Source organism: Camelus dromedarius, chromosome 7, assembly GCF_036321535.1.
Source record: "Camelus dromedarius isolate mCamDro1 chromosome 7, mCamDro1.pat, whole genome shotgun sequence".
Taxonomy (NCBI): domain Eukaryota; kingdom Metazoa; phylum Chordata; class Mammalia; order Artiodactyla; family Camelidae; genus Camelus; species Camelus dromedarius.
Genome location: NC_087442.1, coordinates 40,430,889 through 40,445,581, shown reverse-complemented (window position 1 = coordinate 40,445,581; position 14,693 = coordinate 40,430,889). Strand labels below are relative to the sequence as shown.

General features: G+C 54.3%; 1 protein-coding gene across 3 annotated transcripts in view; it reads left to right on the top strand.

Annotated features, from left to right (window-relative positions):
* Positions 1-14,693, top strand: part of MINDY4 (MINDY lysine 48 deubiquitinase 4) — a 108,341-nt gene that overhangs the window by 59,821 nt on the left and 33,827 nt on the right. For all 3 annotated transcript variants that reach the window (XR_010381625.1, XM_010988047.3, XM_064487474.1), the window contains exons 11-13: positions 471-534; positions 1,662-1,727; positions 6,170-6,237. Coding sequence is in view for 2 of the 3 variants with exons in the window: in XM_010988047.3 (XP_010986349.1) it covers positions 471-534; positions 1,662-1,727; positions 6,170-6,237 (198 nt within the window). In the remaining variant the exon portion in view is untranslated. The remainder of the gene's footprint in view (positions 1-470; positions 535-1,661; positions 1,728-6,169; positions 6,238-14,693) is intronic.

Here is a 14,693-nt window from a genome sequence, read left to right as displayed (position 1 = left end):
TGCACAGCAGGCTGATGTCATAATAGCCCCAAACCCAGATGCTGCTTCTTCTAGTCCATGCCTCCCTGGGCTGCACATGCAGGTGCTGCGTAAACAGACGTCCGCTGAGAGGACGGAGGCTGGGCTTCCTCACGTCCCTGAGAATGAAGGGGAAGTCAGCATCCCTTAGTCTGCAGATGCGCTCGTCAGCGGGTGAGAGGCAGACAGACTTCCTTGGGTTTGGTTACCCCAAGCTCTCTTTCGGCTGTCTTTTTTTCATTCCACGTGCCTCCTCCCCCGTCAGTGGAGTTTTCCAGACTCAGCCTAGTGGGTGAGTTCAAAGCAGAGAAAACTGGGAGCACTTGGCTCCCTTTTCCCCTCTGGGCCACCTTTTTGTTTGTCCTCACTAAGCTGCCTGTGTGGTTTCGCCCTGGCTCTAGGGCACGTCTTCTCTCCGCGCAGAGACTCATGCATCTCCTTTTCCTTTTTAGGGCTTCGGGAACACAGCAGTTCAGTCCAACAGGGAAATACAAAGCAGATGGAGTCTTAGAAACAGTACGGCTTTCTGGAAAATTATCACGCAAGCTTTGGCTTTGTTTGGGGACAATCTCCTTTCATATAAGTAAATCCTTTCTTAGCTGGGGAAGCCAGCCCTCCCGGTGGTCCAGGCCAGCAGAATCCTCCACCTGGGACTGGGGTGGGGGCAGAGTTGGGGGGCTTTGGGGATGGGCTCTGGTCAGAACTGGCCAGAAGGCTGATGGCGCCCTGTCATGTCGGGGTTGTACAGAGCCTGAAGTTCCCTTAACATTGTGAGCATAATGCCTTTCGGCTAAACCCCAGCCTTCCCTGGGCCCTTCTTTGTATGTCTTAGCATCCTCTCTCGGATGGTTATGGGAAAGGGTGGGGGGCGTGGGAGGAAGAGGGGGAGGAAGTTAGATAAGCAGAGAAGAGCTCTGATGGACAGAGTACCAGCTGTAAAGCCAGACCCAAGCAAGGCAAAGGATGGGAAAGAAATGAGAGATGTGTGAAAAATGCAGAAACAGTGACATTTCCCTCAAATGAACCTCCTCTTCACTGAGGATTTTTGTTTTGCTTAGCTTGTTTCCTTTGACCTTGGTTTGGGCATGCGTGCCCTGGGATCGTAATTAAGGGTCTCACTCTGTTGGATTTCTGTAAAACTGTTTTTTCCTGACCTGCCTGAGAAAGCACAGGAAACTCAACACCACTGCTTCCCACTGAACTCAGGACACTGCCTGGCAGGCTTAGAACTGGCCTGGCCATGGCGATCTGGATGGGTCGCCCACCCTGCACCCCCTTGTGTCCCCCGCCCCCAGGTGCTTCTCAGATATGCGTGACTAGCCCACAGGGTGCGGCCCCAGCCTCCCATCAGGGCCGTGCGTGGTGCTGGCTCCTTGGCTTTAGTCCCGTGTCTTGAATCCTGGGGTCTCTAAAGGCAGGCCCAGAGCTTCCTCAGGGTAGCAGCCCCACAGACCCCAGCTGGGTCCTAAAGCCTTTAAACTGCACACCAGTGTGGGAGCGCCTCTCCACCATGGCTCTCTGACTGCAGGGACATCCCCCCCGGGGTCTTATAGATACTGAAGTCAGGGCCACAGACGCTAATCCAGCACGGGCCGCCGTCCATGGGGCTTGGGCAGTTTACTCTGTGTATTTGTGTTTCTCAGCTCATCCTCCACAGCTTGACCTGCTTTGAGGAACTGGTGACTTTTCTTCAGCAGAGTGTCCATCAGGTATGAACAATGGTTTGGTTTATGGGATGGGTATTGCTAAGCCTCTGCTTTCTTTGTGGAAGGGATGCTGGTGAGCTGGGGTTGTTCCCTGTTCATCCCCGCCCTGGGGTTGTGAGGTGATGTAAACTGGAGAAGAGTGGGCTTGAGGGGCCGAGGATTTAATCTCTGTCCCTGTGTCCTTGAGGGTTGTCATGACTACAGGTGAAGGGATGGGTTGGAGGTCTGAGCACCACTGATGGAGACCCTGCTGGTAGAGGACCTTGGTTAGTGTCCCTGGAGGCAGGGCCAGGCCAGGCAGGGCCTGGGGAGCATCCTGTCTGCTGGAGGAGATCCATGCATCTGCCCCTGGCTGTGAGATGGGGTGGAACCCTGCCAGAGCCTGGGAGCAGCCCAGTTAGAGGGCTGAGGGAACTCAGAGTTTGACTGTAGCCTCGCTGGCCTTGTGGAGGAGGCTGTTGAATGCTCCAGGGCTGGAGAGTGTGGTCTCTGGAGCCGTCAGCCTGCATTTGCATCTAGGCTACACCCCTTAGTAGCTCTGTGGCCTAGGGCAACTTCCTGGACCCTTTGTGCCTCAGTTTCCTCCTGTGTAAAATGTGGATGACAACAGTGCCTGCTCAGAGCACCGTGCAAAGTGCCTGGAGCCACTGCATTCTGTTTCCCATTGCTGTGATCCTTAGCTTTCATCCTGGATGCTTTGTCACCATTGCCATGATCACTTAAGGCAACCTTGAGATGGGTTAGTTGTAGACACATAGAGGCCGGAGGGAAACATGACAGGCAGGAGGCAGCCTGAGCCAAGGCCGGGGACCGATGCCCCCTGAGATGTGTCAGGGTTGAAGGAAAGAAAGGGCACGAGGCCACCTTCTCCTGGAGTGCAGGCCAGTCCCTGTGCCTCCTCTCGGCCTTCCCTTCAGCCTTCTGGGCTGTGGGCTTGGCTCTTTCAGGGTCCAGAGAAGACATGAGAGCATTTGGTGGTGAGTCCAGAGGGTGAGAGAACTTGCCGGATGTGGGACCAGGCCAAACACTCTTGCTGTCAGAATACCCTCCTTGGACATAATTCCCGGAAGATGCTGAGGGTCCGGGCACAGCCTGGGATGTGTCCTGGCCCTGAACACACAGCTGCCCCTTGGATAGGAAAATGGGGCCTGTACTGAGACCACAAGGAGGCAGGTGTGCCATCCCTGAGGCACTGGGCTACCTGAAACCCTCTGCCCCAGAGCTGATGCCTTGGACGTGACTCCACTCAAGGAGAGGCCCAGAGCCTGGCCAGGGCTGCCAACTCAGGGTGCTGCCTTTCTGTGCTGGCCTGTCCCAGAGGTGAGTGGGAGGCACTCTGATATAAGAGGGGTCCTGGCCTCGGCATTGGGAGGTCCCGGCTGGCTGTCACTTGCTCCCCGTCCCTGGCTCTCACTGGGTCTTCATGGGCATAACCCAGTGGGCCATCTGCAGGTGCAGCATGCATACTGCCTGCTCAGGGCCATGGGGAGCCTAGAGCAGGGGCCCCAGAACCTCCTCTGGCTTATTCTTGGGTTATATGTGGCCCCATCTGGAAAATGGAAGGTGGAGCAGTTAGCAGGAGTCTTCCAGCTCTTTACTGTCCACCTGTGGTTCTTAAAGAAGGAACTTAAACATACGAGAAAGAATGTCTTCCAAATTAAGTACTAGGCAATTTAAATAAGCAGAAAGGGCAGCTGCTATTAAACATGCCCAGAGTGGTGAGAGAATACAGCAGTGCATCTGAGAGAAGAGCAAACCCTGATAGCATCAGTGTGCATTCAGGGAGGCCAGGACCAAGGCACCTGTGTTCACACCGTCAGGTGAAGTGGAGCTGGAGGAGAGAAGTTCCCTGCGGGGCTTCTATGGGGCAAAGGAGGGGCTCCAGGGTGATTGCTCCCATGCCCCAAGGATCTGAGGCTCCATCTTTGCCCCTGATGGCCCTGGGGTGACCCTTTAGCACCAAGGTTGTCTACGTCCTTGTCTATAAGATGGGGTCCCTCCTCCCTTGGCCTGTCCCCCCGGGGTTTCGGTGACGGCCAAGCAAGGCAGTGAGTGTAAAAGAGGTCCTGAGATTGGGGCCGGTGCCAAGGGAGGGAACTGCCTTCTTTCTGCCACGCCTCTGGGCGCAAAGCAATTCCTCCTCCTCTCCTGGCTTTGGTCCCCGGGTACCAGCGGTCAGTATTTGGCCTCTTTGCTCTGGAAGGCGGTGTCTCCCCCCTGCAGTTGAATTGATGTTTTTGCTGGAAGCTGTGGAGCTGCCTCAGCACTCCCCTCACCAAAGTCATTTTTCATGGCCTGGGCCTAAGAGGGGTTCCTCATGCCAGGGCTGGAAGTGAACACTGATCCGCCGCTGCCCAGAATAAACAGCCTCCTTGCTGCGTTTTCATTACCACTCACCCTCTCGGTGAGGTGTCTGTCCCCTCTGTGAGCTGGGGGATGCTCCCATTCCTGCCTCCCATCGGGGTTCTTGATGGACTCAGGTCTCCCCAGGGCCAGAGCCTCGAGGAATAGTGGCCCCTTGTTCCCAAGCAGTACCAGACATTTTTCCAGACCCTGCTGGTGGGTTCCGGCCCCATTGCCTGCCTGAGCTCTCCTTTTAATGCAGGCACTTCGCCCTGTGGCCTTCCATGTCTTGATGGCTGGAATTTGATGAGATAATTTTAATAAATATTTTTTAAAAACAAAATGGAATATTGGTGCCATTCAGTCCTATTCCAGTAAGGGCCAGATGCCCCAGGCCAGGATCATGTCCCCACCCTCTGCCGTCTCACCTCAGCCATCCCACCTCAGCCATCCACATGGACAGGCATATCCACAGCTCAGGGCGAGGTCCCCTTGGAGGTAGCCCCAGGACTATGGAAAATGCTGGCCTGAGTATAATAAGAGTTCTGTACATTTACACAGAGAGTTAGGCTTACAGTGGGCATCTGTGTTCCTTACTTCATTGCAATCCTGCAAGTAGGAAAGCACCGCAGGCAGGGCAGAGGGCTAAACAGACCGAGGAAGGGCTGTGGCCTCCCCAAGACCATGTGCACGTCCATGGCAGAAGTGGGTAGGCATTTCAGAAGGAAAACTGAGACTCAGCTTTGTCACCCCCTAAGGCAATAGGCAAGCCTGTAGCAGAGCTATGACAAGGGCACTGGTGGCCTGGGTCCTCCCAGGCCTCTGTCTCCTGGTGCGGGATTGGCAGCGTTACTCTTTGCAGTTGTCAGAGCACTTCCACAGTTGTGGTCTCATAGGATGTGCACCATAACCCAAGGAAATATGCAACAGAGGTATTGGTCATCCTTGTTTTGCGAATGGAGAAACTGAGGACAACAGAAGCCTGAGATCACAAAATTAAGATGAGGTTGATTTAAGATTGTTGTGGATTTATTCATTCCATTTTTGCTTCCAAAAAAAGATTTAAAGTTACTTATAAAAAATGATGGCCTCAGGCTTTTCTATGCTCCCACCACAGTAAACCAGACCTTTCTTGTCTCTGGGCCTTTGCACGTGCTTTTTCTCTAGCCTGGAACAACGTTCCCTTCTCTTCTGCTTCCTCCTTGTACCTTGGGTTTCTGTCTAGACATCACTTCCGCCAGAAAGCCTTCCTTGACACTCCTTCCTTCCCTAAGCCCTGAGTCTGTACTGAAGGTCCTTTGTGTGTTTCCAGAGAACCTGTATTTCCCATCAGCATAGAGCCTTTTCCCCATTTTTTTCAAGTTGCTTACTATTATTTCTTTCCTGAGTTACTTCCTGTGAAGGCGGATCTACGTCTACCTTGTTTACAAGTATAGCTTTATTTTAGCAGGGAGCATCTTCTTGACACAAAAAGTTTATGCGGTAATTTTTTTGAATAACTGATTGAATTACTGGGTGAAAATAAGACTACATATGTATAGTATTTAGAAAATATACATATTTTTAAATTGAAGTGTAATTGATTTATAATATTATGTTAGTTTCATGTGTATAACACAGTAATTTAGTATTTTTATGGATTATACTCCATTTAAAGTTATTATAAAATAATGGCTATGTTTCCCTGTCCTGTGCAATATATTCTTGTTGCTTATTTATTTTATACATAATAGTTTGTATCTCTTAACCTTCTGCGCTTTCTTGTCCCTCTCCCGCCCCTCTCTCCATGGGTAACCACTGATTTGTTCTCTATATCTGTGAGTCTGTTTCTGTTTTATTATATTGTTTGTTTTATTTCTTCAAGACTCAGAGGTTGGGGGATGCTCCTTGGCGGGCACTGCATCTACTCCCCATCCCTTAGGGGGTCTGATTGGTGAGACCTGCATGGGGTCTGCCGTGATGCCACCTGGCAATCTCTGGGACCAAGGGGAGGCAGCTGGTTGAGAGTCAGGCTGCTCCCTGGGGTGCGGCCCCCAAGGAAGTGAGAGGAGGAGGGAGGTGCAGACACCAGATGGGTGCTCATTCGTTTCTCGTCTTCCCAGTTCGAGGCAGGACCCTACGGATGTGTCCTGCTCACCCTGTCGGCCATCCTGTCCAGGTCCACAGAGCTGTGAGTATCTTTCTCCTCCAACTCCCAGGGCTGGGCTTGTCTGTCTGGTTCACTGCCGCCTCCCCAGAGCCCAGGGCAGAGCTTGGCACCCAGCGGGCGCTCAGGGAGTGTGGGCGAAAGGACGAATGAAGCAGCGGACCAGGGGGGCAGTTAGCCATTGTGGCGCGAGAGAACAGTTACATTCTGAAGCCTGAAGACCTGGGGGAATGAATTTTTACTTTAGGGAGGTGCTTGGTGTTGGGGAAGATTTGAGAACAACTCTGAGCAGGTGGCCCCTGGGGACTGGGGAAATGGAAAGTGTGGCCATGTGGTGCCCAGTCTGGGGAGGCCCCGGCAGAAGGCACTTGCTCCCCACGCTTGGGCCCGGGTGGGCCCTGTCCGCGTTTCCCGCGGCCTCTGGTGTGGGTAGGAGGAGGATGGCAGGAGCTCTGCAGCCTCGTGCTGCTGGCCTGCCTGCTGCTCGCTGCTACTGACCTTATTAAATGCGTGTGTGTGCACTTTCTAATGGCATTTTTCTCCTAATCCTGCCATAATGATATGATTCATTACTGGCTGGACTCACGTGCACGGAGACCATAAGCCGCACTGCCTTCTCCCCAGGCCTGGGTTTGCTAATCCCTGGACTGATGGGTGTGTGGGTGAGATCTCTGAGCTCACTGAGGGGAAGCTGAGTTCCCGGAAAGGTGGGGCCCTTTTGCAATCCTCTTGGCCTCAGTTTTCCCTTCTGAACGGGGCCTCCTAGCTCTGGGGATCAGAGTGTCTCTGCTCTAGGTGTCGTGGGGGCAGCTGCTGCAGACCCTGCTTGCTAGCCTGGGAGCCAGGCACTCTGCTCACATGTATGCTCCTTAGGGAGCTCTTCTGGCAGCCCTGTCCTTCTGAGGGGCTTTCCAGGCCCATGTGCAGGCAACACTTCATGTCATCCACAGAGCTGCTTCTGCCGCCTCCCTGCTCCATCCAACCAAGCCAGGCAAGGGTCAGTCCCTGCCTAGGTCATGACACCTGTGGGGCATCTGTGTGGGGAAGGCTGCCCCTCTAGACCTGCACAGCCTTGTGCCCATGGGCCCGAAGTCACAACCCTGCCATGCCCCTCCCCATCTACTACACACAGGCACACAGACACACACACACGGAGACACACAGACAGACACAGATACACAGAGACAGATAAACATACACAGACGCAGAGATGCATACACAGACACACACACAGACACATGCGATGTGGCTGGAGTCCCCTCTTCCCCTTGTCCCCACTGCAAGAAAGAGAGAGAATGTAAAGACAGTCTCTCTCCTGCTCAGGGCCCCTGAGGACCTTCCTGGGTCCTGGAGGCCGAGGTGCAAAGCCTCCCCAGGCACTGTGGCCAGCCTGGCCGCCTTCCAGGAGGACCAGCACAGAGAGCTGCTTTAGCGCTGGACCCAGCAGCGCATTGGCGGGGCTTGTCTTACCCCTGTGGCCTCCCACACAGGGTGGAGGACATTGTCATCGGCAGTAAGAACGGTAGCAGCCAACACCGAGTAAGCGTCCCGCGTGCCAGATCATCTGCTGTAACGTCCTACACGTGAGACGCCTTTAATCCCCACAGCAACCCTGTTAGGTGGCACTAGTGTGGTTACTGTCACCACCTCTGTCTGTCAGATGAGAGGCCAGTGACTTGCCCCAAAGTCACACAGCTCAACCCAGGCAGCCTGACCCGAGACGGGGCTCTTTGGGTTTGCTAACTTGGGAGTAAAACAGACTTGGTTTCAGGTCTGAGTCCATACTCCTTTAAGCCTGAGTTTCTTACTCTGTATAATGGGGGTGATGATTCCTGCCTCACCAGATTAAATGCAGAAATACATGTTGTGTGCTTGGCGTGGATCGGGGTGGGTGGCAAGCCTTGGATGGTGGCGCTGCTGGTCCCATCCTCTCCCGTGGTGCTCAGGGTCCTCTTGTGTCCCATCCTGTCCTGTATTGCTCTGAGTCTTGGCTTGGTGCCTTGTGGTGAAGACATCGCCACGGGGATGGCCTGCAACGTGTGATGGGTCCCCCTGTGGCAGCACTCACCCTTGGCAGGCACTCCCTGAGTGGCCCGGGGGCTGCCTAGGTACTGTGTGTCATTGTTCAGAGGGGCCAGGAAAAGGGGCAGCGGGAGGACCAATTTCTGCCCTGGGAGTGCGCTGCCCAGAGGTGTGCTTGGAAAGACACCCGGTTCAAGAAAAATTTTAGTTAGACTGTCTGAGGGCTTCAGGTGGAGAACGGGGCCTCGGGGGCTTCTCCAGACCCACCCTCCTTCCCGGCCAGGCACTCCCAGACTGGATGCCCGACCACTCCACTCCCCGCCAGGGCTGCCAGAGACACGAAGGTTGGAGTGGAGCTGGCCTGCCATCCCTAAGTTCCAAGGGGCTTCCAAAGGGGTGGCAGCCGTGAGGAGGAGACACAGGACTGACAGTGAGGACGGGAATAGCCTGTTGAGATGCCACACAGATCCTGTGAAAGAGTCACACTGAAATTATTTAAAATAACACGTTAGTTTTCCCAGCATTTCTGAGCTCCTCTGAAGAAGCTGTTCCCTCGCCCTCCTTGAGAAGGGGAGCTCCTGAGTGGTCCCCTCCCCATCATGTGTCAGTCACGTTGCACGCCAGAGCTCCCATCTCTGTCTCTGGGGGATGCCAGGCCTGGCTGGGGGTTTGTTGTGATTTGCTTGGCAGTAATAACGACCCAGGGACCACGAAAGCCCCCCTCTTCCTGGCCTACCTCAGGGATTAGCACCTTGCAGAGGCCTTTCTTTATGGACCTTTGGGCACATGGCACCCTGCACAGGCACCACTTGTCAGACTGAGCTGAGAGGCTGGTCCAGGCTAGCCCAGGTAGTGACATCACAGGAAAACACCCACTAGTTGGCTGCTATGTAGCTTCTGAACACCTGGGTCCCTGTCTCTGTTCTGCCACTGGCAAGGTGTATGGCAGAACCAACCTGTGCCTTCGGCTCTTTACCTCTAACAGGAGTGGGTCGGACTAGTGCTTCTGAAACTCTCTTTGTAGTGAAACAAGATCTGACTTTTTTCCAAATGAATCGTATCCCAGAGCTAACCTCACAAAGCCTATGCAGCAGAATCGCTTTGACCAGAGCAGTAGGGGTGGGGAGGAGCAAACCCATGCCTGCCCCTCCCTGGTGCCAGGAGACCCCTCTTTGGAGAAGCCCCAGTTTGCAAACACAGCTTAGAAACTGTAGGACCAGGCAATCCCCAAGGGCCTTCCTGCTCTGAGGTTCAGGTTCAGCTTTGCTGAACTTCTTGATACCATTTTAGGCTGATCTGGTGCTGCTTTGGGTTGTTGAAAACATGCCCTCGTAGCGCAAAACAGAGAGCAGAGTCTCTTAAATCATACACTGTCCAGCCAGGAGACACAGAGTAGGGGGGGCTGGGAAGACACCCAGTTCTTCACAAACATGGCATGTGTGCATTTGTGGTGGTGTGTGTGTGTGGTTGGAAGATCGGTGAGTGGGTGTGAGATGATGCGGGGGTTGGTGGTGGTTTCTGAATATTGTGCAAAGGGCGACCTGATGTGTGTGTGCAGAGTGTGAGGGTGACTGAGGGCATGGCCATCCTGCCCTCCTAGCAAGGGCTCTGAGACTCATGCCTGAGGCCCGGCGGCAGCCCTCACTCCAGAGTCAGCCTCTCATGTCCGTCAGCTGTCCCCAGCCCTGGGTGGAGCCAGGGTGAGGGCCCCATGGGCAGACACAAATGCAGCAGAGGGCAGACACAAATGCAGCGGAGGGCATCCTGGCCCCTTCACCCTCGGAGGCCGAATGTACAGTAGCAAAGCTGGTCTTGGACTTTTGTTTTCCCCAGGCTGAGTGGAAAGCCTTGAGAAGGTTTTTTATTATTTTTCGCTTGATTTCAAACCATCTATTTTCTTTCCTAAGATCTCAAGTTGCTTACAGTAAGTCTTGTACTGGCTTTCATGTTTTCCTAGATCCCCTGCTTTCCAAACCACATGGGCTAGAACTTTCCCCAGCACACTCTCACAAGCCCCAAGGATGCTCAGGGCCCTGGTGTCAAGGCCAGCTCTGAGCCAGGCCTGCACAGCGCAGTGCAAGGGTGTGCCAGCCCCTCGGGGAGTCAGCAGTGAGCTGGGACCTGGCACAGGGGAGGGCTTGAGCGATGCCCCCCGGGTGGCTTAGGCCTGGGCAGTGTGGGGAGGTAGCTTGTGAAGAAAACCTTTTCATTCAGTAGACCCTTGGCATTCATTACAGTGGCAACTTTGGCCTACCCAGGGTAATCTTGAAAGTCCAAAATAGGCCTTAGTTTGCCATTTGCTGAAATAATTTTTGAACAGCACAAGCCAGGAACTGAGGGCAGCCCCTGCACCATGGTGACTCTGTGCTCTGTCTCCAAGAGAGTTAAAACAACAAGAGCACAGTTTACTTCTTTGTGGAAATAGCCTTGAAATTAAAGCCAACTGTGAGCATTGGTCATGCAAAGGCAAGTGACAGAAGTGCAGTTCTTAGCCAGTGTACACAGAAAACAGCGCTATTAATTGATTCATATCAAAAGCTCAGGGCTTTAAGGAGGGGCTGGGTCCAGGAACCCAGATGTTTTGGGGACTTGGTCTCTTCATTCTCCTTTCCAGTGTCTCCTCTGTGTTTTGGGGGCACCCTCCCGCATGGAGGGCTCTGGGGAGCCCGGCGGGAAAGGGAGACTTTTCCCCGGTACTCCTCAGCCCGTTGGAAGCCGTGCCCCCGTTTCTGGTGCCTCAAGGTGGCCGGGCCTGGGCTGCACCCATCCTGGGGCATGTGAACTCAGGGGCTGCCCCAGACGGCGGTCAGAACCCTCAGGGATCTACCACCCTGGCTGGGGAAGGGATGGGCTGTATAGTCAGGGACTGGAAGTGTGGGACATATCAAGGAGCTCAGAGCAGACGTGAGCTCGGGGCTGGGTCAGATCTGGCCCCTGCAGGCTGCTCTCAGAAATGAAGAGAAGCAATGACGGAGCTTCCAGTCCATCTCAGGAAGGCTGGGCTGGCCAGGGGATGGCGGCGTAAGGATTCAAGCCCAAGGCGCTTCTGGTTGAGAATCTTAGGTTTGTGGTGGCCCAGGACGTGGTGTCCTGATGGGAGGGGATAGACAGCGTACACATCTGCATTCTCCATCACCATCCTGTCGTACCACTTAACCTTTCCAGCCCAGAATGGGAGGTGCACACAGAACCTCCCAGACCTGGTGCCCTGGCTCAACACAGCAACCGATTCGCAGCCCTGAACAGAGCCCTGGCCTTTCTCCCTTGTGTCTTCCACGTGGGACATGGGAGACCAGACAGGATGGTTAATCGCTTCCTTCCCAACATGTCAAGCTCTTTTGACTATAGGTGGGAAACAGGAGAGGAACTTTCTCAATGAACTCCAAGTCACCTTTAACCTGGATTCAGATGCAGGTGGAGGCTATGCTAGTGAGCGCTCTCAGCAGACGTGTCTGAAGAGGCCAAGGTGGTGGGCAGGAGACAGACCCAAAGGGGTTATCGATACCTTTGTCATCAGAAACAGCAGGTGTTCCACCCAGACCCCACTTCCTTCAACTGACTTTCCTTCCTCACCCTGGTTCCTTTCCTGGGAGTCCCCATCTCCTGTGCCCCCCCAGCTCCTGTGCAGTGACCAAAGCTCCATCCTGTAGCTCTCTGGCTAGCTCCCTCACCATGAAGAAGACTGGTGCTGAGAGGGGCCCTGGGCCCCTGCGGGTACACAGCAAATGGGCCCCAAATTATGTGAGCCGCCCACACCCAGCCCTGCGGAACGCCTCCGGAAGCTGGATCCCACGCAGTACTTGGAAGCAGGCAGAAGCAAGCATCCCACCCAAGTAGCTGAAGCTGCCTGGAACATCCCACCCTGGGCTTTTGGGGCTGGCAGCAACCCAAGGGGCAGGCCCATAGGCCTGGGGCCATTATCCTATTTTGCAGATGTGGGGACCAAGGCTCTGAGAATTAAGTCCAGGTTGACGGCACAGCTGACAGCATCACCCAAGTCTCCTGTACCTGCATCGCCCTTCCTGAGCTGTGGGAGGAATGATGGGCACTGCTCGGCTGCGTCTGCCCACTTAGGAGGAGATGTGGGACGCAAGACCACAGGGAGGCCCAGACCAAACTGATGCTCATCCACCACCTTCACTCTACACCTATTTTCAGCTGGCGTGGTCTGGTCTCAGGCTGCTAAGATGGCAAGTCATGGCCAGTGAGTGCCAGCAGGGCATGGTTGAGGGCAGCCAGTCTGCCCACGGACACTGAGCCTGAGGGCTGGATGCAGAGGAGCGGGACCAAGCTCAGGCCACGCTGGAGTTAGTGGTAGAGCTGGGAGGGTCTCCTGACCTTCAGTGCAGCCAGTCACCCAAGGCTGCACCTCCTTGTTCCACGAAGGGCTCACTCAGGTGCCCAAGTAAAGAGGACAGGCCTCAGGAGGAGGGAGAGGCCGTTAACCTTTTAGAAGAACTTTCTGTTCCGGGCAGCCCAGCTGCTTGGGTGGGATGCTTGCTTCTGCCTGCCTCCAAGTGCCGCCTGGGATCCAGCTTCCAGAGGCCGTTCTGCAGGCCTGGGTGTGGTGGGCTCATGCACTTTAGCGCCCGTTTACTGTGCACCTGCAGGTTAGGGCCGAGCTCTGGGCACCACAGGCCAGATGGACACAATGTAACCCTGGCCCTCAAAGTCCTTGCTGCCCGGAGGGGCAAGACCAGCACCCAAAAAACAGTGGGTGAGTGCTCTTAGGAAAGGGATGTCCACAGAGACATGGACGACATCTTCCCAGGGGCAAGGGAGGTGTCTCTTTATGCAGGAGGCCACATTTAACAGGGCCCTGGGATGTGTGGGAAGGGTTATGTTGGACAGCAAGAACAAAGTAGGCGAAGACCGACAGAGGGGTTTGCAGGGAACAATTGTACAACGTGTGGTTGGGAGGGAGGGACTGGCACTTGGGGAGAGGACTGGGAGTGGTGAGGCGGAAGGCAGCAGGGGAAGGGTTTGGGCATCTTTGCTTCCTCTTCCTTCCTCCAGGCAGCTCCCTCTCTCTCCATCCTTGGTCCTTGCCCTGCTTCCTGTGTCCCCACCTGGCCCCTTCCTCTTCTGGGCCCCTGACTGCAGAATGAACATAACACCATTCCCTCCGACCTGTGGAGCTATCTGCAGTTCGCAGGGCCTTTTTATGGCCTCAGCCCTTATTGCAACAACTCTGTGAGGGTTATTGTTATCCCCATCAGGGGTTGATATATCCAAGGCTCAGAGACGGAAAGCAATCTACCAAAGGTCACACAGCGCTCACGCTAGAGGGGGCCTGACACCCGTGTGTTCTGACTCATTGTCCATTTCCTCTCAGCTTTCCTGGGAAAACAGTCAATATCTGCTCTATCCAAACCCTTTTCAGATATTCATGGCCCCAGTTCCATCACTGGGAGCCTCCATTTATTCTGGGTTCTTGGCTATGGTACGAACAGTTGAGGTTGCAGGAATCATGACCTCTCAGTCATTGTGGGTTTTATTTTTTTATTTTTTTATTTTTCTTCTTATTATTGCTGTTATCATAGGAAAAAGGAAGTGACATTTACCAAATTCCGAATGCTTTAAATACTTCATCTCCTTCAGTTCTCACAGCAATCTATAATAGAAGCAGGCATCTCCATACCCATTTTGCAAGCAGGGAAACTGAGGCTCAGAGAGGGGAGCAACTGGTAAGCAGCAGCAGCTGGATTTGAGTCAGAGCCCAGGTTCTCTTAGTTGTTTCACAGCTGTCCTTTTTGATGTTGATGTTGTCCTCGAGAGTCAATAGAAACCCCACCGAACAATGGGTGATTGTTTCTGGAAGCCGCTGCTTCCAGGTAGCAGGGACTGCAGTGGAAGGCGCAGTCTCTCTGGGGGAGAGGTCCCCCTGGGTGGGACAGGCAGGAGCTGGCCCAGAGGATGTGATGGTGCCTGGGCCTGGCGTCCTAGAGGTCAGGTGGAGGGGAGGTGGCTGACTGGCTCCTCCTGGGTTAATCACTGCCTATTTTAGGCATGATGTTTTAAATATCAAAGTCGTGGACCAGGCACACTTGTTCACATCCCAGAAGGTCCCCAGAGACCACCTGCTCCAGGACTCTGGTTTTATAAATGAAGACACAGGCTGAGAGTAGGCAGCAACTTGCCTGAGGTCACTGAGCCAGCCTGAAGCCGAGCTGGCCCCTGACCCCCGCCTCTCGTGGACGTTGATTTTAGGTGAATGACTTGGACTGTAGACTGGAACCATAGTTTTAGGCCACTTGGACATATCTTCCTTCTTATTCAGAAACTTCTGTACGAAATGCCCGGATTCACGTGTTCGGTCACATGGTGGGGAGGCTTTAGGGTGAAGGGACAAGCTGTGTCCCAGTAGGGGAGGGGAGGAGCCAGGAACGGGGCTTCAGGGCTCCGGGACCTGCCTGGAGCTGGCCAGCCAGGCTGACCATCACGTGTTTCAGACCACA